Genomic DNA, 26,262 nt, shown 5'->3' with positions numbered 1-26,262 from the left:
CACTTTTAAACCAACAAGAATTATACAATATGAACTAACACCATCTAACTCAACAGTAATCTATTCCAAGTGTACTCACAGTAATGATAATAAAACAACAGTGAATATCGTGTGTACTCTTATTTTGAAACATAGTTTTAACCCAATGACGTAGACGGGATAGCGTCGTCACACGGGCTGTAATATTAGCATGCTAGCAGCGATTAGCATTAGCATACCGATACATTTAAGCTAACAATTAGCTTTCTAGCCTGTTTGACACTGTAACGCTACTAAACTATGATGCTATCAACATACATCACACAGACTATTATTATTATTATATAGCTAACTAACTCTGTTCATTCATTAAAGCGACTTTGGCTCACACAGAAAGCTACCGGACGGTCTTATTGGTTTTCATATATTTAACATTAGCAGACTTCTTCTGATCAACGCCCACTATTATAATAACAGAAACTATGACATTCACCTGCATCTATGAACAAATTCAGTGTCTCCGCATGTTACAGCTACAAACTAAGGCTTTACTCAGGTGTACTACTATTGTCTATTACCAGGGTTGTGTTTATGGTCAGTTTACTTCTTGGAAATATGAGAATACAAGTCAGAAGCGCTCTCTCTTTGTGACGTGCACACCTGAACTCACTCACTCATCACTAATGACGTCATCTTCTTCTTCTTCTACTAATACTCTACTGATGTGCTGTATGATGCATAGAGCGAGAGCGCCATCTGCTGACAATGCGGTGCTTAGCAGGAATAAAATAACTACAAATCCCATTATTTATTAATTTATTTATTTATTTATTTATGTGTTTATTTATTTATAAAGGATCCCCATTAGCTGATGCCAATGGCACCACCTAGTCATCCCGGGGTCCGAAATTCAGTAAATCATATTTATCATATACATACCTTATACAACTTCATATTTGTGTTACACTATGTTCAACTCATATTCACTTTTAACTGCCTTACATTAAAAAGAAAAAAGCAGTCATTCAAATTTTCAACATTCATACAATTCACATTCATTTACATCATCTATGATTATTTAGCCTCAAGGTTCATCATCAGGGAAAAAGAACAAAACACTGGCACTATTTAAAGGGACTGTTTGTAACTTCTTACACGTATAAATCAATCCTGGTTGGTGTCCCATGCGCGCTCTCCAACACGGAAGCACCAAAAACCGCAAAGTTGTATCTAGTGAAGCCCGTCTTGCAAAACAGTGTTGGCCGCGGTCGGAGGACGCGGTGGAGACCATAGCTTTGGTCTCCAGGGCCGGAGTCTCTGCTGTACTCTGCTCCTCTGCCTGCCTGCCTGCCTTCACTCACACCGCGCTCGTTCTTGCTATTTCGCTCGCCTCAGTATGCGCGCACACTACACACTGCAGCAGACGTCGTAGCTCTGAGAATATCTAGTGAATGTACAGCGGACGTTTGTGCAGAAATAACTGCTGCAGCTCCTCCAGACCAACAGAGGTTTCCCGTGTTTTGTGAAGTGACGGGGCTCCGCAGAGAGAAACGTTATCGTCTCCAACCAAAACTCCGGTGTATCCCGTTTCCTCCGGCTGCGGTCGGGAGGCTGAGGCAGGAAAAGCCAACACTAGGATCAGCAGTTATTCATGGAGAGACCTTCGTCTGGTCAGCTAACATTACTGCCAAGCAGCTGAAATATAGAGTAATATTGTGGTTTTAGCTGACGTGTGTTGCTTCACTGTGTTGAGCGATGCTCGTTCATGTCTATTTAGAGCGAGCACAATCGCGAGCCCGACGCTGACTTTCGTTGACTTAACGGCCACAGGTGTCGCTGTTAACAAGCATTTCTAATTCATACAAACAGTCCCTTTAAAAAGTAAAAATCAGGTCGTGCAGGAAGGCGTTTTGTGGCATAAATTTCTCAAGAATGAATTACTGTATTTCTTTGTGTGGCACCTCTGAGTCATTTATGTATGATTGTTGATAATCTCCCCACTGATACACAGAGAGGAGCTTCACAGCGTATTAAGGAAGTCAGTGAGAGCTTTGTGCCAAGTGTCCGGGTCGTCCAGATAACAAGGGTGACCCGCTCCTTTCATCACCACCACGCTGTGGTTGGCCAGATTTCTCAGGTTGCTCAGTGACAGTTCTCCGAGCGGAATGTCCTGGTCACCATAAATGATCATCGACGGGACCTGGAGGAGAGACAGGGCACAAAAACACACACATGATGGTAAAGAAATTTTTCTGATGAATCATTTCCAGAGTCCTTTCTCTCCTTTTTATAAAACCTGTTTGTTTTGGTTTGTTTTTAAATTCAAACCCAGAACTAAAGGGATTTTGTGGATGTCCTCTATTTTACCCCGAGTTAAAAAAAAATCCAAACAGGTCTTATAAAAAGATAAGAGGCAAGTTTTTTTTATTTTTATTAGGTGTGACTTATAATGAAAGTAACTAAAAGAGTAAGAACAGACAAGTCAGGCAGACTTTAATATTAGTTTTTGTTTCAGCTGCAGACAAAGTATTCAGATCCTTTACTTAAATCAAAGTCACAATACACCAATATAAATATACTCCATTACAAAGTAATGGTGCCTTCAAATGAAACTCGTGAGCTCGTATTTACAACATTGGAAGTCGTGTACACGATATGCTTGGTATTCAAGTGGTTAAGTCATGAAGAACACCGCTGCTAAGAAACGTCAATATTAACATTACCGTTGACATCTGGAAGCCACAGAGGCTAACAATTTAGCAAGCTAGAGGGTGGGAAACATAATGCAGTAAATGCAAAGGCATAATGACCCAGGTAAAAAGATGAGGCTGTTGTGAATATCAACATTTTCCTCAGACATATTACAAAATTATGAAGAATATATTCACTTATTATGCACCAATAAATTAACTTCCATGGCCTCCGCCATTTCTGACAACGCCAACAAACACGTAACAAGCTGTAAACTCTGAGCTTTCAGAAACTTTTCTCTTACGAGGTCGTGAATACCACAAGAGTGAGGCGTTCATATGGACTCTTCTCGTGAACACGGTAAACACGACCCCATTTGAAGGCACCATAAAAGTTCAAGTAGTCAAGTTACCTGCTTTTAATCCATTTTATTTACAGTACTGTATGTATTTAGTTATTTTTAAATCAACATCTCACTTTCATATCATGTCGCTGCTTTTTTTGCTTTGCTTTTCCCCAAATCACTGAACATGAAGCAGCCACGATGCTCTCATTTACTCAGACATGTTTGCTTGTTTTTTGGAGGGGAACTACTTTTCAGTAACAAACCTTCATGGATAATGCACCTTCACTTGAATTGCCATCTAGGAAATGTTTTTCAAATTGTCAGGAGCTGGATGAAAGCCGCTGTGAAAGTCACATGATATCTGCTCCTCTCATGGTGGCATGTAAAAGGGAGAGAAGGTTGTGCTGGAAAATAGACTTGACATTCACGGTTGATCGAGTTTTCCTTTAAAGAGGAAATGAAGAGCAAATACACGGTAAAAAACAGTTTTGCAGGAAAGGAAAAACTACAAAGGAATATAAAGTATAACCTCACACACAGACTGTACCTTTACACTCTGGTACTGCTCTGCTGTGAACTTCTCGGTGCAGATGGGAGCTACGGGGATGTAGGCTCGTATCAGAGCCTGGTGCTGGAGGAGGAAAGGGAGGGAGTACATCCCGCTGAGGGATGGGCTGATCACCACCACCGGGCTCAGGCTCAGCTGCTCGCACACCTCTTTCAGGAAACCTGCAGGGGCCGGTTCTCCAACCGCTGCCGGGGCCTCGGCTGATTTAGACCTGCCGAGTCCTGTGGACAGAGAGAGAGAGGGGGGACGGCAGACTAATGAAGAAGAAGACGAGGGCAGCAAGGTTTCACATTTATTGGAACCTTTAGATCAGAGGTTTTCAAACTGTGAGACGTGGAGAGACATGAGGCAAAGACACTGCATGAGGCAGGGAACAGGTGCATGCCGGTGTTGTAAAAACAACAGTTATTTATTGTGGTTAAGCTGCTGATTTGGCTCGCTTACCAACACCGTCAGCAGTCGGTGCTGCACCAGTGACTGTAACACACAGCTCATGGAATCAGTTAAAGGGACTGTTTGTAACTTTTTAAGCGTATAAATGTACCGGGTCGGGATCCCATGCGCGCTCGCATATGCACGCTCGCATGTGGCCGGAGTCACTGCTCCTCTGCCTGCCTGCCTTAACTCACACACCGCGCGCGTTCTCGCTGTCTTGCTCCACCTCTAGACGTGAACGCGCGCTCACTCCACACTGCAGAAGAGTTAGTTTAGCTCTGAAAATATCTAGTGAATGTACAGTGGACGTTTGTGCAAAAATAACTTCTGCAGCTCTTCCAGACCAACAGAGTTTTCCCGTGTCTTGTGAAGTGACGGGGCTCCGCAGAGAGAAACGTTATCGTCTCCGACCGGGTGCCGGTGTCTCCCTGCGGGCGCAGTCGGGAGGCGATAACGTTTCTCTTCCTGCTTCACCCCCGGCACTGACCCGCTTTTGCTGAAGCAGGAAAATCCAACACTAGGATCAGCAGTGATTCATGGAGAGACCTCCATCTGGTCAGCTAACATTACTGCCAAGCAGCTGAAATATAGAGTGATATTGTGGTTTTAGCTGACGTGTGTCGCCTCACTGTTTTGAGCGATGCTCGTTCATGTCTATGTAGAGCGAGCAAGCGCGAGCCCGACGCTGACTTTCGTTTGACTTAACGGCCACATGTGTCGCTGTTAACAAGCATTTCTGAAAGTTACAAACAGTCCCTTTATGGCTGATTGCCCCAATTTGCATCATAAATAGCCCTTCACATCGGATGGCTTTTAGGGCCATCAGACTCACCTGGCAGGTCGATGGCGACCGCACGGCATCCTGCTTTGGCCAGAGTCTCCAGAGTGCCGATGTTGAGCCAGTTTTCTGATGAGAAACGCATGCCGTGAAGGAGTAAAACTGACATCCTTACTTCCCCCGCGGCAGGTTCACTCTGTCTGTAGAACAGCGGCGCTTTGCAGCTCTCCACCTGCACACTCCCCTCGGTCATCTTAACGGCTGACATCCTGAACAGAAAAAGAGCACAAAACAATCGTATAACTTCACACATTTCTTGTTACACACTATTACTGTGGTGCGGTAAAGTTAAAGTACAAGTATTAGCATCAAAACATACTAAAAAACATCAAAAGTAAAAGTTTGATTGGATTTTTTTGTTGTTCTATATATTTTTATTTGATAGGGACGATGCAATTTAACATAGTTCCAATACAGGGCATGAAACTGATGTGCTGCACAGAGAGTTTATAGCTATGCTAGTTTTCAACTCTTGTCCCTAGTTGGGCTTTTACATGTACAGTGATATATCTGGAAAGAGGCTCTGGGGCCAGATTGTTAATTAGTACATTTGAAAACTAATTTGAGAAAACAAAAATAAGTAAAACTCTCGAAGCTAAACAGATTGTGTTTGATGCCACCGGACAGGCTTTTTGTCCATTATTTTCATCAAACAGACCCCCAGTCCATGGTCTACTTTGTGTCAATTTAGGGGTCCTTGACGTGAAAAGTTTGGGAACCACTGGATTAATAGACACCTATATGTCCTTATAGCTGCGTACGACTACATTTTGGTGGATTTTAAATGTTTGTTATATAGGGTACTTGAAGTGTTACCCTGTTGAATGTGTGAAAAAGTACATCCCTCTGAAATGTAGTGTAGCAGAAGCATAAAGTAGCATAAATTGAAAAAACACAAGACCTCAAGACTGTACTTTACAACAAGCTACAACACAGTATAGGCCTCTATATACAACCAAGGCTTTTCTACAGAAGAATCAGGTACGAGCTGCTGACATCAACTCACCAGACAAGTTTATTTCAACCCGTAAAGGAACACTTTGTTCTTCAGTTTAGAGAAGAAAAAAACAGAATATTTTTGAGAGTACTATGATTATTATATAATACATTTGCATGAATGTCAGTGGTGGAGGAAGTATTCAGATCCTTTACTAAAGTAAAACTATCACTATCACTATCATACTTTGAAAACACTATTAAGTAAAAGCCCTGCATTGTATTATACTGTCCTGATAACTATTATCAGCAGAATGTATTTACAGTATCAAAACCAAAAGTATCTTCAAGTGTCATTGTGCGTTACTATTCATTTTACTTTTTGTACTTACTATTTTTGCTTTAGATGTTTTAGGTTGTGATAATTTTAACTCCTTTATATATTGTTGGGTAGTTTAATCTACAGCAATGCATCATATTCTATAAGATCATCTTATGTTTGTAGCGTCGCTGTCCTGTTAGAACCACATATCTAAGTTGACTTTTTTCCAGCTTTGTGGTGATGCATTTTCCAGCTGATCTAAAGGGTTTTTATATTGTTTATTTAGCTTAAGAAGTAAGGGGATTTAAGGGGATTTAGGGACCAGTAAAGGAACACTTCATTCTTCAGAGTTTTTGTTTACACTGTAAAGTAACTAGAAACTAAATCTGTAAGACAAATGTAGTGAAGTAAAAATAAAAGCACAATATTTGCCTCTCAGATGAAGTGGAGAAGAAGTATAAAGTTACATAAAATGGAAATACTCCAGTAAAATACAAGTACCTAAAATTGTTTACCTGAGTACAGTTCAGCATTAAACGTTACATTTCACATTAACAGTCCAACATTCATCAATAATGAAGATACTTGTTAGTTTACAGCCTTAAATAACATATTTAGAATTTACCAGTGATTTTTTTGGCTCAATTTTCACAATTTTTTTAAAAAAATAAAACAATAGAAGGCTTGGGCAATCACTTCCATAAAATATACAAAGGTTTAAACTCCCAGAGTGATTAACAACCTGTTAGCATTATGCCTGTAACTCACTAATTCAATGAAAAATTTATATTTTCAAATAATTAAAGTGTATAAAAAAACACATTCTAAAAAGGTACAAATTATATGACATTTTAAAATAACAAATAAAATCTGTTAATAAATCAAAGGCAGGAAAAACTGCTTTAAATATCCAGTTAGGATTTTTTGTGAAAAATAATAAACTTGTAACTCTATTATTAATACCTATAATAATAATTGTCTGTGTTGTTATGAGGAGTCTAACTTTTTTGGTTTTATTATGTATTTTGAAATCAGGATTCAGATAAGCCCAGTGGGTTTTCTGCCTCTTCCTGCACTGTATATTATTCTTTTCTTTTTTGTTATGTTGTGTAGTTTTAAATTGTGCAAAATAAATAAACAATAAACAATTAAACATCAAATTTTTACCTGAGTACAGTTGAGCAAATGTTACATTTCACTGTAAATGCCTATAATAATTGTCTGTGTTGTTATGAGGAGTCTAACTTTTTTGGTTTTATTATGTATTTTGACATCAGATGAAGAGTAAAGGCCTGTTTAGTAACTCAACAGACAAGTTTATTTCAGTTTGCCAACAACAACCTCTCTGGCACAGTTTCAACAAGTTAAACATTGCAAGTTGCTCCACAAAGACATTTATTGCATCAGACTGACTGCACCGTTTGGCACTAATATGTCCACATTACGCGATTACATGTCTAAATAAACTGGACTTGTATGTTGTTGTTGTTGTTGTCACTGCAGTTAACGCAGACATGTCTTGTCTAGTTCAGTGTTAAATGAGTAAAAGCAGAGTTAGTGGACAGCTGGCAGGTTAAAACAGGCTGATCAAAGTCCAGATGAGATCATTTCATCTGTAATATCGAGCTCAGCAGCACTTCATCACAAACACGACGTCTTCTTACCTGAGACAGACAGTCAGACAGTCAGACAGACAGACAGACAGACAGTCAGACAGACAGTCAGACAGTCAGACAGACAGACAGCCAGACAGCCTCCAGTAGTGGTGACTAACCTGCAAAATAAAGCAGCAACAGTTTAGTGTTGAAACCAGCTGCAGTCTCACTTCATTTACCGGAAAAACAAGTTGAACAGAACTCCTCTAGAGATTATTCTACTGACGTCTAGCGTTTGTGAAGAGAATTACTTTTATTCTGACAGCATGTGTAGTTTTTTTTTTTTTTTTTAAATAGAGTATTTGGTTTAATCATCAGGTATATTTTGCTGTCAGAGTGCATATTTGAAAGTGCATGAACCAGGACTGATGTGTTCATTAATGATTAATACTCAGTATTGATCTGCTGTGTTTTGTGGGATTAGGGCCTCTGTTTGAGTAAAGGGCTCAGTGTTCAGTGTGGGTGGCTACATGTGCTCAAATCAGCACTGTGTGTGTGTTTTCTGCGTGGATTTCTAACATCCTACTGACGTTTTTTAGGGGATTTTTTCTCTCTCTTAATCTCCAAAAAGGACTTCAGAGCAGAGATCTGACTATTCCAGTGTTATAAAACTTTAATCTTTATCATCCACAGACCACAAAACAATGAAACTGCTGCTGCCCTTTATTCTCCTGACAGTCGGACTGACCACTGGTAATTATGATCCTCATTGTCTTCCATTATAAATCACTCACAGTTATTTAATTGTCTGTGTTATTATGAGTCTGAATTTTATTTTGTATTTTGACATCAGAGTAAGAGTAAAGGCTTGTTCAGTAGCTGTCTCTGTCTGTGTGTTATATAAAGAAATGTGTAAACAACAAAAGTAGTCACTTATTATTAGTTGAATAGGTTTGAGAGTACTATGATTATTATGTATAATACATTTGCATGGATGCCAGTGGTGGAGGAAGTATTCAGATCCTTTACTTAAGTAAAAGTATCACATCATACTTTGAAAACATTCTTAAATAAAAGCCCTGCATTGTATTATACTGTCCTGATAACTATTATCAGCACAATGTATTTAAAGTAGCATCATTGTGCGTTACTGTTTTATATATGATGCTTTTGGATTAATATTACTGCTGGATTTAATGTGTATGTTGCATTTTTCTGCTGTAGATGTTTTAGGTTGTGCTAATTTGAACTCCTTTAGATATTGTTGGGTAGTTTAATCTACAGCAATGAATCATATTCTATAAGATCATCTTATGTTTGTAGCGTCGCTGTCCTGTGAGAACCACATATCTCTAAAAAAGTCAACTTTTCCTGAGAAAAACAGCTTATTTTCAGCTTTGTGGTGATGCATTTTCCAGCCGATCCATGAATGTTTTTAAATTGTTTATTTAGCTCAAGAAGTAGGGGGGTTTTCTAAACCAGTAAAGGAACACTTCATTCTTCAGTTTATCAAAAAAAAAAATTTTTTGTTTACACTGTAAAGTAACTAGAAACTAAATATGTAAGACAAATGTAGTGGAGTAAAAATAAAAGCACAATATTTGCCTCTCAGATGAAGTGGAGAAGAAGTATGAAGTTACATAAAATGGAAATACTCCAGTAAAGTACAAGTACCTTAAAATTTGTACTTAAATACAGTACTTGAGCAAATGTTACAATTGTCCATGTTGACATCAGATTAAGAGTGAAGGCCTGTTTAGTAACTGTGTATATAGAAATGTGTAAACTACAAAAAAATCCCCAAAACACAACCAATTATTTTCAATTTAATATTCTTTTGTGAGTAGTAGGATTATTATGTTATACATCTTAACACTACATCAAAGTATACCAGTAATAGTCGTAGTATTAGTCTGTTTTAGCAACCAGATGTGTACTGAGTTGCTATTTAAAGCTTTTTTTCTGGTCTCTGGTCTCACAAACCAGCAGCGTCTTGGTCCAAAGGTTATATGTGTGCAGGCTCGTGCCCAAATGTTGCCGATGGTGCCAGTGAGCAAACCTGGACTAAACAGACATACAGACCAAGTTTTATTATTGTGTTCAGGATACCGCAGTCCACTGAATGACTTCCAGCGCTCAGAGGGCCGAGAGCTGGTTCCCACCCCCTGGAACGCAGCTCTGGTGTCGCTGTTACCGGGTCTGAACCTGGAGGAATGCGCCACACAATGCTCACAGTCTCTGGACTGCAGGTATCCACCCTCTACTTTAACACAGCAGGGTGTAAGGCCACAATTATAAAAGGGTTAAAGGGCAACACAACCTAAATTAAGAATTCCCATATGTTATTTCCATGGCCTGAGAAAATTCAATCAATATCTGTGAACATGAGCTGCGCTCTCTCTCAAAGCCAGAAACCAGAGAAGTAAGTCTCAAACTTATGATGTCATAGGGTATAAAGTCTGGAGCTGCTCCATAGACAATGAATGGGAGACTGGTTTTGTTTGTTGTCTTTTTTTATACCTAAATGAGCTTTATTCTGCTGTAGTGTTGTCAGTTGTGAAACAGAAAATGTTCTCATATTCTCAGATCATCCCCTGGGTGCTCTCATTGTCGCCTATAACATCTCTCCCCATTCATTGTCTATGGAGCAGTTACACTCTTTATACTCTATATGACATCACAAATTTAAGTTTTAGCACTCGTTTTTGGATTTGGGAGAGAGTTGTTCATGTTTACTAATATATTTGGACTGTTTTAGACTATAGGAATAACATGTATAATTTTTTCCCCTTTAAGTTGTTACTTCCGACTTTATTTCACATAAAAAGACCCTGTGAGCCCAAATTTAAGACAGTAATATTGTTAGACCTGTAAACCTGATGGCTCATTTTAAAGTAAATTAAAGGACACATCTGGTGATATTTTTGTTATTGTCAGTGAGTTCCGTGAAAAGACCAAAACCAACAATGAATTGATCATACTAACAACCATAGAGCTCCATTGTTCTCCGAAATATATTAAAAACACATTATTGAGCCACACTGTTGCACTGGATGACTATACTCCTTTATTACCATGAACACAAACACACACACGCGCACGCACGCATGCACACACGCACACACACACAAACACAAACACACACACACACACACACACACACACTGTCAATAGTCATACCGTCCTGATGCTGTAAATACTAAGGCACCAAATGTGTTTTAATCAGCAGCTGAGAATAACAAGTTCACTATTTACTTCTCTTGAGTAACATTTGCCTTTGCTCCCTGTGTTTAAAGGTAACTTTTGGATTTGTGACCCTCCTTTTTTTTTATATCTTCAGGTAACACTTCATTTTACAGGTCTGCAAATCTCATGGTAATTAGGGGATAATTATCAAGTAACCTATTTTAAATTCTTTGGAATTACTGCCAAATTACCCCAATATTTACCTCAAAATGTATCGAAAATGACTGTTATAAACATGATTTAATAATTATATTCTAAAATAGCATATAATGGTTAAAATAGGGCCCTTAGGCTTGAGAAGCGGCTGCTCTTCATCGGAGGTGGAAAACCAAAACTAATGGAAGACACTTCTGATCAGGCACAAATCTCACCATTGTGTGACTTATTGTCTACACAAATGTAACCTGGTATCTAATGTAATGATTCAGGGAGTTTTTTAAGAAATTTCAAAGAAGTTATTTGCTAATTATTATTTATTTATCAGCAGACATGGAAATAAAGCATATCAATTAACTTTGTATTATTTTCCTCTAAATGTATTAAATAAATTACCAGCTATTGGGAAATAGCGGAATATAATTATTAAATAATGTTTTTTAATAAAGTAATTTTTGATAAATTTGAAGGTAAATATTGGGGTAATTTGGCAGTAAATCCAAAGAAATTTCAAATAGGTTACTTTCTAATAGGGTAGGGAAATCCGAAAGCATTGAGAGATGAACGGTTTTGGTCTTTTCGTGGCATTTGTTGACGAAAAGAAAAATATAAGATGATGCAGCAGTTTCTTCACTTTAGTAAATGGTGGTAAGGCTTTCCTCCAGAAGGAATAGTCTGTGGAAAAAGTCCTTACTGAATAAGATACCTACTGTAAAAGGACACCAATCAATTTGCTTAAAGGATAATTGTGTTATATGATCAACCTGCGTCTAAATTTCATAGTTTTGACCATTATATCTATTGGTTATGATAACGTCAGTATCAACAAGCAGTTTAACCAGCTCATCCAAACCATTTTATTGGGAGGTCTGACTACTTGTGTCTCTTGCCAGCATTTATCAAGATCAGAAGCAACTGATGTTATTATTGCTGACAGAAATAATGGCTGTAACATGAAAGTGAAAATGAAAGCAGAGTTGTAATAAACCAGAATTTTGTTCCGTAAAATTTAGGTTCACAGACTGACAACCCCGGAGATCTTTTATATTATAATATCCTATTAATGATGCGCACGGATCCATTTCTCAACATTAAGAAAGCGATTTTTGATAACTTAGGGTGTTTTCACATATAGTCCTTTTTAAATGAACCAAACTCAGTCCTCTTAAAGTGGACCAAAAAGTGGACCAACAGAAAAGGCACTCAGTTCTTTTTGCGTTAACATTGTCAGTTCATTTGAAAGAGGACTAATTTCCCTTTCTGGTCCACTTCAGCTCTAATGGAGCCTCAGTCCTCCTCCTGTTCACACTATAGATTCTCTGGAGCTCAGACCCACATAGTTTCTTTTACTTGGATGCAACGTTACTCGTTTTGTCATCAATTATTATAATCATAAGGAGCATTTGGGAAAAGAACTGATACAGACAGAAAGGCACATTTATCTATCCTCAAGCGGTGGTCATAAAATGTACATTCACAGTGTCTCTTTATTGTAAAAACTGTAAAAACACCACCTTCAAACAACTGTAGTTTTTCAAGTTTCTCGGCAAAATCCCAACAGCATTTCTTTTGTCCCCGGGACGACGGGACGCCATTAGTCTCGAGCCTCGACGGTACGTACGGTACCTGCGGTACTGTAGAAAAACGAGTACCGTCACGTCTTCAGAATTTTTGCATTGACTTGGTACTGAAGTATCGGTTCTCGTGACATCCCTAAAGCGAACCTGGAGCGCTTTGTGTTCACATTATACAGGTTAAACGAACTGCAACGCAGACTTGAAGCGAACCGTGCTCAGACCACCTCCCAAGGTAGTCTGAGTACGGTTTGTTTCAGAGACGTCTGAGTTCTTTTGGAGTTTTCACATATGCGTAAAAAATGCTGACTAATCACTTCGTTCAGAGGGCTGAAAGGCACCAAATGTGAAAACACCCTTATAAACCCTTTCATTATAGTTTCATAGTTTGTATCCATCAATGTGCAAAAGCTCATGAAATGAAATTATCCCTCAACACCAGAGCGTTCAACTACGAGACGCGTCCGGTTGTCTCCTGTAAACATCTGCCCTGGGTGGGCGACGGGAGCAACGCAGAGGTGAAGAGGAACGTCAACTGTGACCTCTATGAGAAGAAAGGTAAGACTCATCGTGTGATGTAACAGAGATCAATGTGACGGATCAGTACTGGATCAGCTGTTTGATTTGTTTGTTTTTTATTATGTAGTCTATGTCAGAAAGTGCATTGTGGGTAAAGGAGAAGATTACCGAGGGAAAGTCTTCACCACAAGAAGCGGGCTCACCTGCCAACAGTGGTGGTCCAAGTTTCCTCACGACCACAGGTGAGACACGTCCTCGGGTCAATCATTTTAGAGGGTTCAGTCTTTCATGCAGCGTAATCAATGACTGAAGGATTATGAGGTTAAACAGACTGTGATATTTAGGGAGTTTGAAGGTGCCGACATCCATACTGGGTGAACAGTGAAGGACTCGTAGCCCTTTTTTATACATAATCCTCCTATTTTATAGATCCTAAACATACAGAAAAGCCAAAGTAGACATGTTTTATGGCCCAACAGTTCAATGTTTCCAATCCAATCTCAATCCCACTGTTGGTGTGTTTCACTTGCTTCACTGAAAACGCCAAGACAAGCAGGAAGTGAAGATGGTTGCAGTACAGGCCTGGCAGAGAAGACACTTACTGTCATTGACAAAATAGTAAATATGACAACTTTATTTCAAGCTCCACTAAATTTGTATATAAACATCTGATTTAAATGACTGCATGTGATGTGAAAGGGGTCGAACCCACCTGACTCTGCAGTTCAATCAGCTCATTGTTTTTGGTTTTATGGTCCATGTACTCGACTCTCATCAACCTTGTTTCCAACAGCAGGTGGCAGCTGTTTTTGATATGTCAGAATTGTGTGATTTTAGTTTATGGTGCATTTCTTCTGCTACCAAGTGGCCACAAAATCAATTGATATAGCTTTAAGTTCATATCAATTTCTGCGATTATTTTCTGTCCTCTAAAATTGGGAGACTGTGTATATATAAAAAAGGGCTCCAACTCTCACTTTAACATATTACATTTCCAATGCCGGGCTACAGAGCTCATAAAAGAAACAACACTGTGCTAACATTGTGACAGTACTGCATGAGGATTGAAACAGTCTGTTACTAAATGTAACACTCTTTGTTTTCGTCTCAGGTGGACTCCCACAGCTACTAACGGTCTGGAGTTGAACTACTGCAGGAATCCAGACGGGGATCGGATCGGTCCGTGGTGCTACACCACCGACCCTGAGCGCCGTTATGAAAGCTGTAACATCCCCCAGTGCAAAGACGGTACATCCCATACATCACCCATGCTGTATGAAAAGGGCGTACAAGTGTGATGGGAAAAACATTTCTAGAAGCTTTTTTGGAACATGATTTTAGGGGAAATAGAGACAATATTCTGAAAAAAGTGTATATAGTAATTCATTTATTAATTTGAGTTTTTAAAGAAAGAATTGGTAAATATAGTTTCATAGTAGTGTATTTTAGAAAAACAGATTTCACATTGTTTGCATGTTCAGCTAACCTGCTGTGCACCGACTAAAAGATGGTTACTTTGCTAAAAGAAGGTTGTAATTACCAAGTGTACTAATTAAACACCAATTAGCACCAAATTACATATAGTCTTTTAAAGGAACCTTCCTAAGAAATTACAATTATATCATTTCCTTTCAAGGGAATTATTTGGATATCATTGGACGTGTGAAATGAAATGTTTCTGTCTGGGTGATGTTTGTGGTTTTTGTTTGCAGAGGTGTGTATCACATGTAATGGAGAGGACTACAGAGGGCAGGTTGACCACACTGTGAGTGGTAACGAGTGTCAGCGATGGGACCAGCAGTACCCTCACCAACACATCTACCAGCCTGAGAAGTACTTGAGTATTCATCTCTACATTACCTGTCATGTCAAACAAATTAATTGATCATGTAAACTGTTTAAGTCCTTTGTTTTTGCTATTGTGGACATAAAAAAAAAAAATCATGTATTTTTCAGGTATCCTGATAAGAGTTTAGATGACAACTACTGCCGTAACCCCGACGCCTCTCCGGTGCCCTGGTGTTACACCACAGACACTGAGGTGGAGAGAGAGAACTGTGACATCAGCAAGTGCAGTAAGATGTTGCCTTTTTTACACTATTAGAAAATACTCAAGATAAGATTAAAGATGGAAGGATCAGTGGATACATTGATTAGATAGAAAGAAAAATAATTGACAACTATTATTACAACAGATTAATCGCTTTTTTTTCTTCATTCAAACATTCAAACATTTCCATCTTCTCAAATGTGAAGATTTGATGCTTTTATTTGTCCTCTATGATAGTACACTGAATATATCTATCTTTCTGACTATAGTAGTTGGACAAAACAAGACATTTGCACCTTGGACTCTGGGAAGTTCTAAGCATTTTTCACTATTTTGTGAGAGTTTATCGACCAAATGATGAATTAATTAACTGATAATATAACCGGAAGATTATTAATTGTTAGCTGCAGCCCTAAATAAGATATGACTTTAATGTTTTCTAGAGACCTTCTTGCTTGTTTCTTGTGTTTTGCATTTGCCATTAGTTTCCTCGGGCACAACCGAGGAGACGTGAGCTAAATTGAGTTGATTCCTGCAGCGTTAGGAGATTCAGTGGAATTAGAGAGTCTCATTAAGTCGCTGTAATTAAATTTAGAAAAATCACCTTTTTGGTGTTTGTGCAAATTACTTCCCAAATTGTGTGACATTTTACAATTGCCCCAATGATTCTCTTTGATTTAAGAGTAAAAGTCTGCACATGTTTGACAGTGATTCAAGCCCTGCATTGTCCCTCAGGGTTTCAGGTTAATTAAAGGTTAATTACAATATTTCCTTTATTATGTTATTTGTCTTTATGCAGCTTGTTTTAGTTTTCATTTCGTTGATGTGAGTTTTTAGCTTTCATTAGTATTAGTGGGAGTGGTAGTAATACAATTATTTTTCAAATATATATAAAAAATTTAAATTTAAAGGTATTTTGTACTTTTGCAACGTGGTTTGTTTAATATGGAATTATACTTTCAAAATTAATACTTTTTAGGCTTATTTTTTTCCTCTGACTCTAACTATTTTGAAGTTGTGACTATGTTTAATATAATAAATGACATCACAGGGAAACCCCAAATGATGAACTTTTAACTTCAGAGGATAAATAAATAAATAAATAAATAAACCCAAACAGGTATCACATCAGTGTTTTCTCCAGAATTTCGACACAAGTTGTGCAAGACGACCCTGTCAGAGTTGGGATTTCCACTGAGGACAGAGATCACTGGGGCCAAACCTCTAGAAGATACTGTAGCACCATCTTGTGGTGGAGGCAGCGTTGAGTCAAAGAAACAAAACACTGCTCAAAAATCAATCCTCATCATCATCATCATAGATTAACAAAAACATAAAAAACAAAACGTCATATAGCTTCATTTTTATTTTGTTGTTTTTATATAAGAAGAGAAAGAAGTTAAAGTTCAACCTTTTTCTTTTATCCAGTGTATTTATTTAACAGATTTATCAGTCACAGATACAAAATCTGTCAATTCAGATCCTGGTTTTAAAAATGAGCTGAAAGGGAAAAAACTTAATCATTGATCTAAACAAGGAAGTCTTTACATTTAAGGAATCTAAGCAAAAATATATAAAATACTTAATCTTCTCAATGTCACGAAAAACTGAGATGAGATACACTTTTATCTTGACTTCAGATTGAACCATGTTAGCGAATAGGAATCATACTTACATGATCATGGACTTTTGAAAAGAAGATTGTTAATCAGATTCATTAAAGATCCCCTCCAGACATGTTTTTGAGACAGAGAAATACTCTACTTAGAATAATAATTTGTTTTAATTATGATTCAACCTTGATAAATAAAATCTACTCATTCTCCTTTATCGAAAGATACAGAATATATGAATATGCAAATATCGTTAGTTTAAAATGTTTAAAGGACTTATTGATAGCATTTTTATGTAGACAAATTGTTTTTAAAAAATAATACATCCACAGAGCCTTTAGAAAGGTGCTGAATAAAAGTATGGTTTTTCCTAAAAAAATTATTATGACTGTGAATTACTAATTTTTTTTTATTTTGACGGGTCCAAAATGAACTATGGAAGATATCTGACGTTTGGTTCCCACTTCTAACAAGGCTTGTGAGCCAACAGTAAAACCGGCCGGTATCACGCGGTATCTCTGGGTCGCCAGTGATCAAGTTGCCGGTTAGTGAGGAAAAACTGTCTGAGTTTGTAACTGGTGTCTCCATCAAGCTGTCCAAAGTTATCACTCGTACCTTTCACTGCTGGACATGAGATGTCTCCTATTTCACTAAAAAGTCAGTTCTCGGTCTCTATGTGCTGGAGGATTCAAGTTCCAACATCACACTTCTATAAGTTACGTACTGAACCATGATTAGCTTTCAATGATTGGTTTTCAATAGTTGTGATGTCACAAATTCCTGCTTGTACGTATACGCGTCTTAAACTTTAATGTGAGCGCAGAGAAATGCTCCATCGTCAGCAGATGGATTTGAAAACAGCCTCCTTGTGTCAAACTCTATACACATGATACATCTTATTTTAGTGAAGGGGGCTTTAAATAGTTTCACTTACTGTAAACACATCCAGTTACACACCTGCGCTGCAGTTAGGAGCCTCAGTCATTCTGTCATCACGTTGGATGTACTGGAAAATAGAAAGAAAGAGTTTAACCAAAAATAATACTTTCTGTTTTGACTTTAATTTCACTACAATAACACAACATAGATGCTCTGATCATCCAGTGGAGTCCTGCTCAGAGGGACTATAGTACACTAACCTCACCTCTGTGTGTAGTTCACCTGTAACACTAATCTATTTCCTCTTCAACTTGCACTTTCCCTCCAGCTGAGGTGCGGGTGGAGAAACGCCAACGCTCCAGCTTCACCACCAACTGTTTCCGCAGCCGTGGGGAGGATTACAGAGGTAAAGTCAACGAGACAACATCAGGTATCCCCTGTCAGCAATGGGATACCCAAGAGCCTCATGAGCATCCCTTCTACCCAAACACATACGAATGCAAGTAAGTACATACACACACAACATGAAGCATGATGGAGGAAGAAAAGTTGAGTGTGTTTGAAAGATACTTTGGGGTTATTATCTGCACTCATGGCCTGTTAGTTTGAAAGTGCTCTATTTGCTTCACACATGAATATTAATGTCAAGATGTCGTTGCTGGGAAATCTCTTTCGATCTTATTTCTCTGCTGACAGTTGATGATAAATGGTCAGCAGCTCCAGATTAAGAAGCGGGTCTCACTCTGAGTGGCAATAAGGATGTGAAATGAATATTAAGTTTATCTGTAATGCGGTATAATCATTCATCATGCCTAGATCGATGTGGAGCATTTCAATCACTCATTTCAGAAGAAGTTACAAGAAGTGTTGGATTTTAATAGTATGTTATTTCACTATGATGTAATATCTCTAAATGAAACAGTAAACAACAGTAAAGTATGTCTGTGTAACAGGTCATAGTGATGAGACAGTAGACATTATGGTTGTAATGACTGTACATTTTAAATAGTACGTGTGGTCTTGGGTACACTCATGAATTAACTAAACATTTAACTAGGACATTTTAAATCATTACACGTTGCTAACAGGGTTCAGTATCTTGCAAGTCATTTATAAATTTATAGTTATTTATAAACGCCTAAATGGCCAAGTACCAGACTATTTACTGGTGTTTGAGCATAACAAACCAGCATGTGTGTAACAATTGCCATAGTCAAAATTCAGTCAAACTTCTAGCTGGCCTATATGGTAGTTTTGGATCTAAATCTATAAAATTTGGTTAGTTTACCAGATCAGGTATAAATGTTCTCAGGCCAGGACCACCAGGGAAATTAGTTATATTTTACTTTTAGAGTTTTTATCTTGTGTCATGCGTCAGTTTCATGCATAATACTTTGCTTATGGTTGGTTTTATTTTGTTTGTTTTGTAAGTGATTATGTGGAAAAGTGTGTTGTGTATCGGTTGTTTCACGCCAGAATGAAACCAAATCAGTTCTACCCTGACTGTGTGCTACATCTCATCCAGGGGTTTGGAGGAGAACTACTGTCGTAACCCAGATGGGTCGGAGGCTCCCTGGTGCTTCACATCTGTGCCCGAGATGAGGACTGCTCTCTGCTTACAGATCAAACGCTGTGCAGACGACATAGAAGCTGAAGGTATACCGCTTCTTTATTCAGATTTTAGCAAAAAAAAGAGGAATTTAGTTACTGACTTACTGACTTACTTACTGTCAACTGTACTGGATAAAGATGATGTTGTAAAAGCCCTGAGACTGTATGAATATTTACATGAGAACATTCAGGGCAGCAACCATGATTATAGAAACGCTGAGGTCATGAGTCGCCACAATATTTGGACCAGGCACCTATTTTTTGAAGTACTTGGATTCATCATATTTTATTTATTCAGTGAACTGTACATGTACGTTATACTTCTGTATATTTTATTTTTAAAGCAACATTTTGTAACTCAACCTAGCAATAAAATGCACCTTAGAGTAGTAATATATTGAGTCAAAAAATATCAGTTTACATGATCAGTGTAAATGTTTATTAGTGTTGAATCCCCTAGTGTTACTAAAGCCCCCAAATTCCCCTCCAAATACTTAGTATATGACCTCATTGTCCTCAATAGTAGCTATGGCCCTGCATGAGAATGGGGAGTTTCACCTTTGTATCCAATTTTTACAACTTTTTAACATTTCACTGTGTGCCATGATTCATCAGTGTGGCTGTCATAATAATAATCTCTTTTTTTTTTTCTTCAGATTGCTACCACGAAAATGGAAGAAACTACAGAGGCATTGTCCGCAAAACGCGTAAGGGGATCACCTGCCAGAAATGGAACGTCAACACACCTCACCTGACCAGGTACGATGATCATTTAAGTGTTACAAAGACAGATGATTGTTGTTTTTTTTGTCTGTACACAGTTGTGTGGTCATCTGTGACATGGAACGGGCCCTGCTTGTTGCCTTTATGTTATAGCTGTGTCCAAAATCCAAAATGCATAATAATTCTAAGCAGGTGTTGAGTATTGTTGACGCACCGTTTATTTTGGTCAGTGGTTGTATGTCAAGTGTAGATGGCATGCTTCCAATGCGTGGCTCTTTGTCCTCTGTGGTCACCACCAAAAGACCTGCCAAAAAGCCAAAACCTTCAGCCAGATATGTCAATCCATTTATTTTCACATTAAAGATATAGTGTGTAGGATTTGGCGGCATCTACAGGTGTGGTTGCAGATTACAACCAACTGAGTACCCCTCCGCTCACTCCTCCCTTTCTAAGACGTGCAAAGACGCGTTAACACCGTTCGCCTCGCTCGGAGGCCATCCTTACTATAATAACACTACTTTATGAGCAACAGAAGTCAGACGGGGGCTGGCAGTACCACGGTTTTGCACTCTGCGGCTCACGTTACCTCAGTTTCACAATCATGTTGGAGAAAAAAATATGTTTTGGATTTTTTTCGTGTGATTTTGAAGGACAATATTCTCCCACAATGCAATGCGTAGGAAGGGGGGGCTTCTCACAGCTGGAAAAATTGTCGATGGTGGTGAAACAGCTCCAAGAACACATTCACAAAACAGAAATAACTAATACATCTTTGGAAAAAACATTCAGCGGTCTCTTTAAGTTGTTATCAGCATCGTGGTTATAACAGTTAAATATGTTGATATTTATAGTTATTACAAAATAGTTCTATCAGGATTAGTACATAATGTATACAATTGGTATGTCTCTAGTATGATAGTATTTATCACTATGATATTCCAGAATAAACCAAAGGACGCATCCTGACGCCAACCTGACAGAGAACTACTGCCGTAACCCGGATGGGGACCAACACGGACCCTGGTGCTACACCACCGACCCCAAAACTGAGTTTGACTACTGTGCCATCAAACAGTGTGGTACACAAATCTGCTTTCTTTGTCCATTTCAACATCCTTCAGAGTAGTTTAATACTCTGTGTGGTGACAGTTCACCCAGAGCTTCTGTCTTCTGACTTTAACCGCTCATCTGTTTCTTGTTGTTTTCAAACAGCTGGAGAGAAAGTGACCGTGACTGAACCAGTAGGTTAGTTTCTGATTGAAGATGAAGCAACATTTAGAGGTGGACAACAAGTCTGTGTGTGTTTTTTGTTGTTTTTGTTTTTTACAATAATATGTCACCTTTTTGTGAACACAGAGAAAGTTGAGTTCAGTGAGTGCGGGAAGAGAGAGGACCGCTTCCCGAGGTCAAGGTTGCGTATCGTGAATGGGATTCCTGGGAACTCGCCGTGGACGGTGAGCCTCAGAGACAGGTGAGTCTGAGAGCTGACGGACATGAACACGTAAAATACACTCTGCTACGTTGAGTGTGACCTCTGACCTCTTGTGTGCAGGAAAGGAAACCATTTCTGTGGAGGATCCCTGGTTAACCCCAGATGGGTGATCAGCACCAAGCAGTGTTTCTCCTCCTGGTAAACCTCATTTACTTAAAGCCTATCAGCAGGGTGTTAGCATCGTGAACATATTAGCATTTAGCTCAAAGCGTTTCGACCGCAGGGACCGGGGTCTACATTAAGTTATGGGGACATTTTACCCCCCAAAAAGTCCCTGGTCGAGGGTGGTACTTTCTGAAAGTACAGGAACTTTTGGGATGGGGTTTGCAGTGATGACCGTCGTTGATTCGTGAAACAAACACACAACGCCGTTGCTACAACCTGTGTACCGCTTCATTCATAAAACAAATCTAGTATCGATTTAGGACCCTTTCAGGACGAGGGGAGAGCATTTCTCTTTGTTTGATAACATTAAAAGTAAAGTTAGGATTTCCAGGAAAACAATACAAAGTTTATTGATATGCTTTATTTCCATGTCTGCTGGTAAATAGGTAATAATTAGCAAACTCCCTGAATCATTACATTAACTACCAGGTTACATTTGCGTAGACAATAAGTCACACAATGGTGAGATTTGTGCTGATCAGAAGTGTCTTTTACTAGTTTTTGTTTTCCACCTCTGATGAAAAGCAGCGCACAGCCGCATTTCAAGCCTTAGGGCCCTATTTTAATGATTATATGCTATTTTAGCATTATTAATAATATATATATATATATAATTATTAAATCATGTTTAAATCATTATTAAATTATGTTTTATTTTCAATAAATTTCGAGGTAAATATTGGGGTAATTTGGCAGTAATTCCAAAGAAATTTCATATAGGTTACTTGCTAATTATCACCTAATTACCATGAACCTGTAAAATGAAGTGTTACCAAAAGTAGTCCCAGGACTAAATTACCAGGGATTTCTTGGCAGAAACTTTTTTCCTGTCTTGTTTAAAAATGTCTCTTGCCTCGTCCTTTATGGATCTTGATGGGATAGGACATGAAATAAAAATAATTGTACTTTGCTTGTCCGCATGTGTGCACAGCTACGTGGACCTGCCGGGGTACTCGGCCAGGATGGGAACACTGTATCGTGATCCACAAGATGGAGAGCCTGATGTGCAAACCATCCCTCTCACCAAGATCGTCTGTGGACCCTCAGAGTCTCAGCTGGTCATGCTACAACTGGAATAGTGTGTACTGTACAAGTGCCCCTAGCACACACATACACACACGCACACACACACACACACACACACACACACACACGCACACGCACACGCACACGCACACACACACACACACACACACACACACACACAGTCAGATATACCAATAATATCCCTCTGCCTCTCTCTTCTCTCTGCAGCCCGGCCCAGTTTAATGAGCGTATCTCTCAGATCTGCCTCCCTCCTGAGCGCTACATTGTGGCTGAGGGGACGTCCTGTGAGATCGCAGGATGGGGTGAGACGAGAGGCAAGTATAATCCTTTGGAAGTGACGACACTGAATTAGCTACATGCTGCGCTTCATGCAACTACAATATGCTTCAGTTGCAGTAATTGATAATAAATGACTTCCTTAGAACAAGCATCTTGTTTCTGCCCTTGAAGTAATGTTGCATCTAAATGAGAGAGCTATTCAGACCGTTGAGCAACAGATGGCGTTGCTATTTCCAGAACCATTCAACATCTGTCCACCTTCTTTTTTTCTTTTTCTCCATCTCTCTCTGCACACATTGGCTGCTAACTCATTCCTCCTTATCGCTGTTGTTCAAGGGACCGGAGATGAGACTGTCCTCAACGTGGCCCACATATCAGTTCTCAGTAACAAGGAATGCAACAAATACTTCCGAGGTCGAGTCCGTGAGAATGAGATGTGCACCAACTCTTTCCAGGGTGGCGTGGGTGCCTGTGAGGTAGGTGTCCATGAAAACTGTGCACAGCATTAAAGGAACAGTGTGTAACATTACGGTGGATCTATTAGCAATGGAAATGGAATATAAGATTCATAACTATGCTTTCATTATTGTATAATCACCTGAAACTTAGAATTATTGTGTTTTCGTTAGCTTAGAATGAGCACTTTATATCTGAATAGGTAGCGGGTTCTCTTCATGGAGTCCGCCATATTTCTACATTAGCCCAGAACGGACAAACCAAACACTGGCTCTAGAGAGAGCATATCACATTTTACGTTACCTGAAGGCCACCGTAGTTCTCTCGGTGGCTCACGTTACCGCAGTCTTGGAAAGGGAGGAGTGAGTGGAGGGGTATACTCAGTTAGTTGCAATCTGCAACCACACCACTAGATGCCGCCAAATACTACACACTGTACCTTTAAAGCTTTATTGTCCATTTTAAGTAGGAGCAGAAGCCCCTTTCACACAACCTGTTCAAGGCGGGAATGTTGCGCCATTATCCCTCCTCGCTGTTCTGTATGAAAGGTACAGAGGTGGAATGGCGAGACAGAGTTGTTCACAGAGCCGAGTCGATGTATGTGTGAAAGGGAAAGCCGGAACGGCGAGACCACACGCACACCAGACGCCGACGCTGTTTCAGTCTTGTGTAATCTCTGTGTGAAAGGGGCCACAGATTCTTCATTCACTGTTTTTTTTTTTTAGCTTTAGTTTTACTTTTGCATTGCGCCTTTTATTGGACATATTACAGTAGAAGTGCATTGTGGTTAATATGGTATAACAACTAAGTCACCATGACACCCCAAAACTGACCATTTTCTTTGACATTTACCGCAGAGTGGCATTGAAAGGAAAGGGAAATACCCTCATTTGCTTTCTAGTTTAGAGTTAGATGAGATCGATACCATTCCTTGTAGCTTCAGTGGTATCAGTCTTCTCATCTATCTCTCAGCAAGAAAACAAAACTATTCCTTTTAAAGTTCTTTAATTAATCATTTTCAAAATTTTGGCGGGTCCAAAATGAAATACTGATGATCTTCATCTTTTGATGATGAAAATCACTTGAAGTAAAGAACATGCAGCTATTTATATGTTCATATAAATCAAACACACTCACCATTTGGATAATGGAGGTGGTGGACTGGACGAGATGTGACTGCAATATGTTACCATCCTCAGCAGTGACAGCCAGTCATAACAGAGACAAATAATAACTCCAGAGTGTCGTTCCTGTGTGTCTGCAGAGAGACTACGGCGGCCCTCTAGCGTGTCAGAACAGGGACTGCTGGGTACTCGAGGGTGTGATCATCCCCATGAGGCGCTGCGGACACCCGGGGCAGCCCAACATCTTCATCCGTGTCTCCGTCTACGTGGACTGGATCAAGAAGGTCATGGAGATGGCTTAGACACAGACTGTCATCCGACAGGAACTGAGATCAAATCTGCTCAACCAGTCATCCACTTAACCACGTACACATCTCCGTCTCAAATGTCACTTTTACATAAAAAAAAATATATTAATAATAGTTATAACATCACTACACCATAAAAAAAAAATCATTCATTCATGGAGAAAATGCAAAGACAGCACAATAATGTAATTCGTTACAGTATATCTGTTTAAAATGAATTCCTATGTGCATCTATATTTAGTGAAGCCAGAGTAACTAACTTTAAGTGAATCAGTGAGCGCATTTAAAGAATAAGCAGAAAACATTTGTATTCCCAAAACATAATCACATACGCTGAGATACAATAAAAATGTAGTTTTTAAAAGTACAATTCAAATTTAAAGTAAAATTCTACACATTTTTGAGCGACACTTTTCATGAAGTCCCTGTTTAGCGTTTATAAGCCATTAAACAAACATTCAAACTATAATGTAGTTGTAAGAAGATATACACATTTCTTCAGATATAGACAATAAGACATTTCTAAGTGTTAATTAAAGGGGACATTTTATGGAAAAACTCACCTTTCAGTGGTCATACACATACTTTTGGGTATCCAAAGTGCCTACCAACACACAAACTGTGAAATAAGAACTCTCAGTCAACTCCCCTTCCTATTGGTGCGTTCAAATAAAACTCCTGAGCTTGTGTTTACAACATGGGAAGTCGTGTATATGATATGCTTGGCGTTGAAGTGGTTAAGTTGTGAGAACTCCGCTGCTAAGCAACATCAATATTAATGTCACTGTCGGCATCTAGAAGCCACAGAGACTAACAGTTTAGCAAGATAGCAAGCGGGTAACATAATGCAGGAAATGCAAAGGCATATATGTCAGAGGAAAAAGATGAGGCAGTTGGGAATATCAACATTTTCCTCAGACATTTTATAAAATTATGAAGAAAAACAATATATGACTAAAATTAAAATATATTCACTATGTACCCAGAAAAACCTTCCATGGCCTCCGCCATTTCTGAAAACGTCAACAAACAAGTCAAAACTCGTGAACTCTGAGCTTTTAGAAACTTTCCACATAAGAGGGGGGCATTCCCGTATTCAGAAACGGTGCCTTTTAAAACAAGCTGTCAGGATTTCTATCCATTTGTGATGTCACAAATCTACAACGTTTAGACCATTACTCAGTTTTAAACGTAAACATTCTAAATGTGTCCCAGTTTATTTCCGGTTGTGGTGTTTGTGAATGACATCAGCTGACAGGAAGTAAACATGAACCCAAAATGTTGCCTGGCTACACAATTCCGTTGTAATT

At 38.9% G+C, this 26,262-nt stretch overlaps 2 protein-coding genes across 6 annotated transcripts; one reads left to right on the top strand and one right to left on the bottom strand.

Moving 5' to 3' along the window:
• Nucleotides 1-1,742: 1,742 nt before the first annotated feature.
• On the bottom strand, nt 1,743-7,972 carry abhd14b (abhydrolase domain containing 14B). Of its 5 annotated transcripts, none has more exons than XM_037768055.1 (4): nt 7,840-7,972; nt 4,852-5,070; nt 3,564-3,805; nt 2,000-2,179 (listed from the first exon to the last, which is right to left on the bottom strand). In XM_037768055.1, the coding sequence occupies exons 2-4, from the start codon at nt 5,063-5,065 to the stop codon at nt 2,000-2,002; spliced, it is 636 nt and encodes a 211-aa protein (XP_037623983.1). In that variant the 5' UTR covers nt 5,066-5,070; nt 7,840-7,972. The 5 variants fall into 5 exon arrangements, with proteins under 5 accessions (XP_037624018.1, XP_037623983.1, XP_037623993.1 ...); XM_037768065.1 differs by having other exon boundaries at nt 7,812-7,941; XM_037768081.1 differs by having other exon boundaries at nt 7,836-7,934.
• On the top strand, nt 7,962-25,648 carry mst1 (macrophage stimulating 1). Its single transcript, XM_037767989.1, has 18 exons — nt 7,962-8,463; nt 9,815-9,959; nt 13,129-13,244; nt 13,333-13,447; nt 14,317-14,453; nt 14,918-15,038; nt 15,162-15,280; nt 18,076-18,250; nt 19,273-19,403; nt 20,015-20,117; nt 21,024-21,160; nt 21,294-21,326; nt 21,438-21,552; nt 21,634-21,711; nt 22,670-22,816; nt 22,993-23,099; nt 23,401-23,540; nt 24,785-25,648. The coding sequence occupies exons 1-18, from the start codon at nt 8,415-8,417 to the stop codon at nt 24,944-24,946; spliced, it is 2,130 nt and encodes a 709-aa protein (XP_037623917.1). The 5' UTR covers nt 7,962-8,414; the 3' UTR covers nt 24,947-25,648.
• Nucleotides 25,649-26,262: the final 614 nt, after the last annotated feature.

This window comes from Sebastes umbrosus, chromosome 1 (genome assembly GCF_015220745.1).
Source record: "Sebastes umbrosus isolate fSebUmb1 chromosome 1, fSebUmb1.pri, whole genome shotgun sequence".
In the NCBI taxonomy this organism is placed as follows: domain Eukaryota; kingdom Metazoa; phylum Chordata; class Actinopteri; order Perciformes; family Sebastidae; genus Sebastes; species Sebastes umbrosus.
Note: the sequence above shows the minus strand (reverse complement) of the source record. Positions and strands in the feature narration are given on the sequence as shown.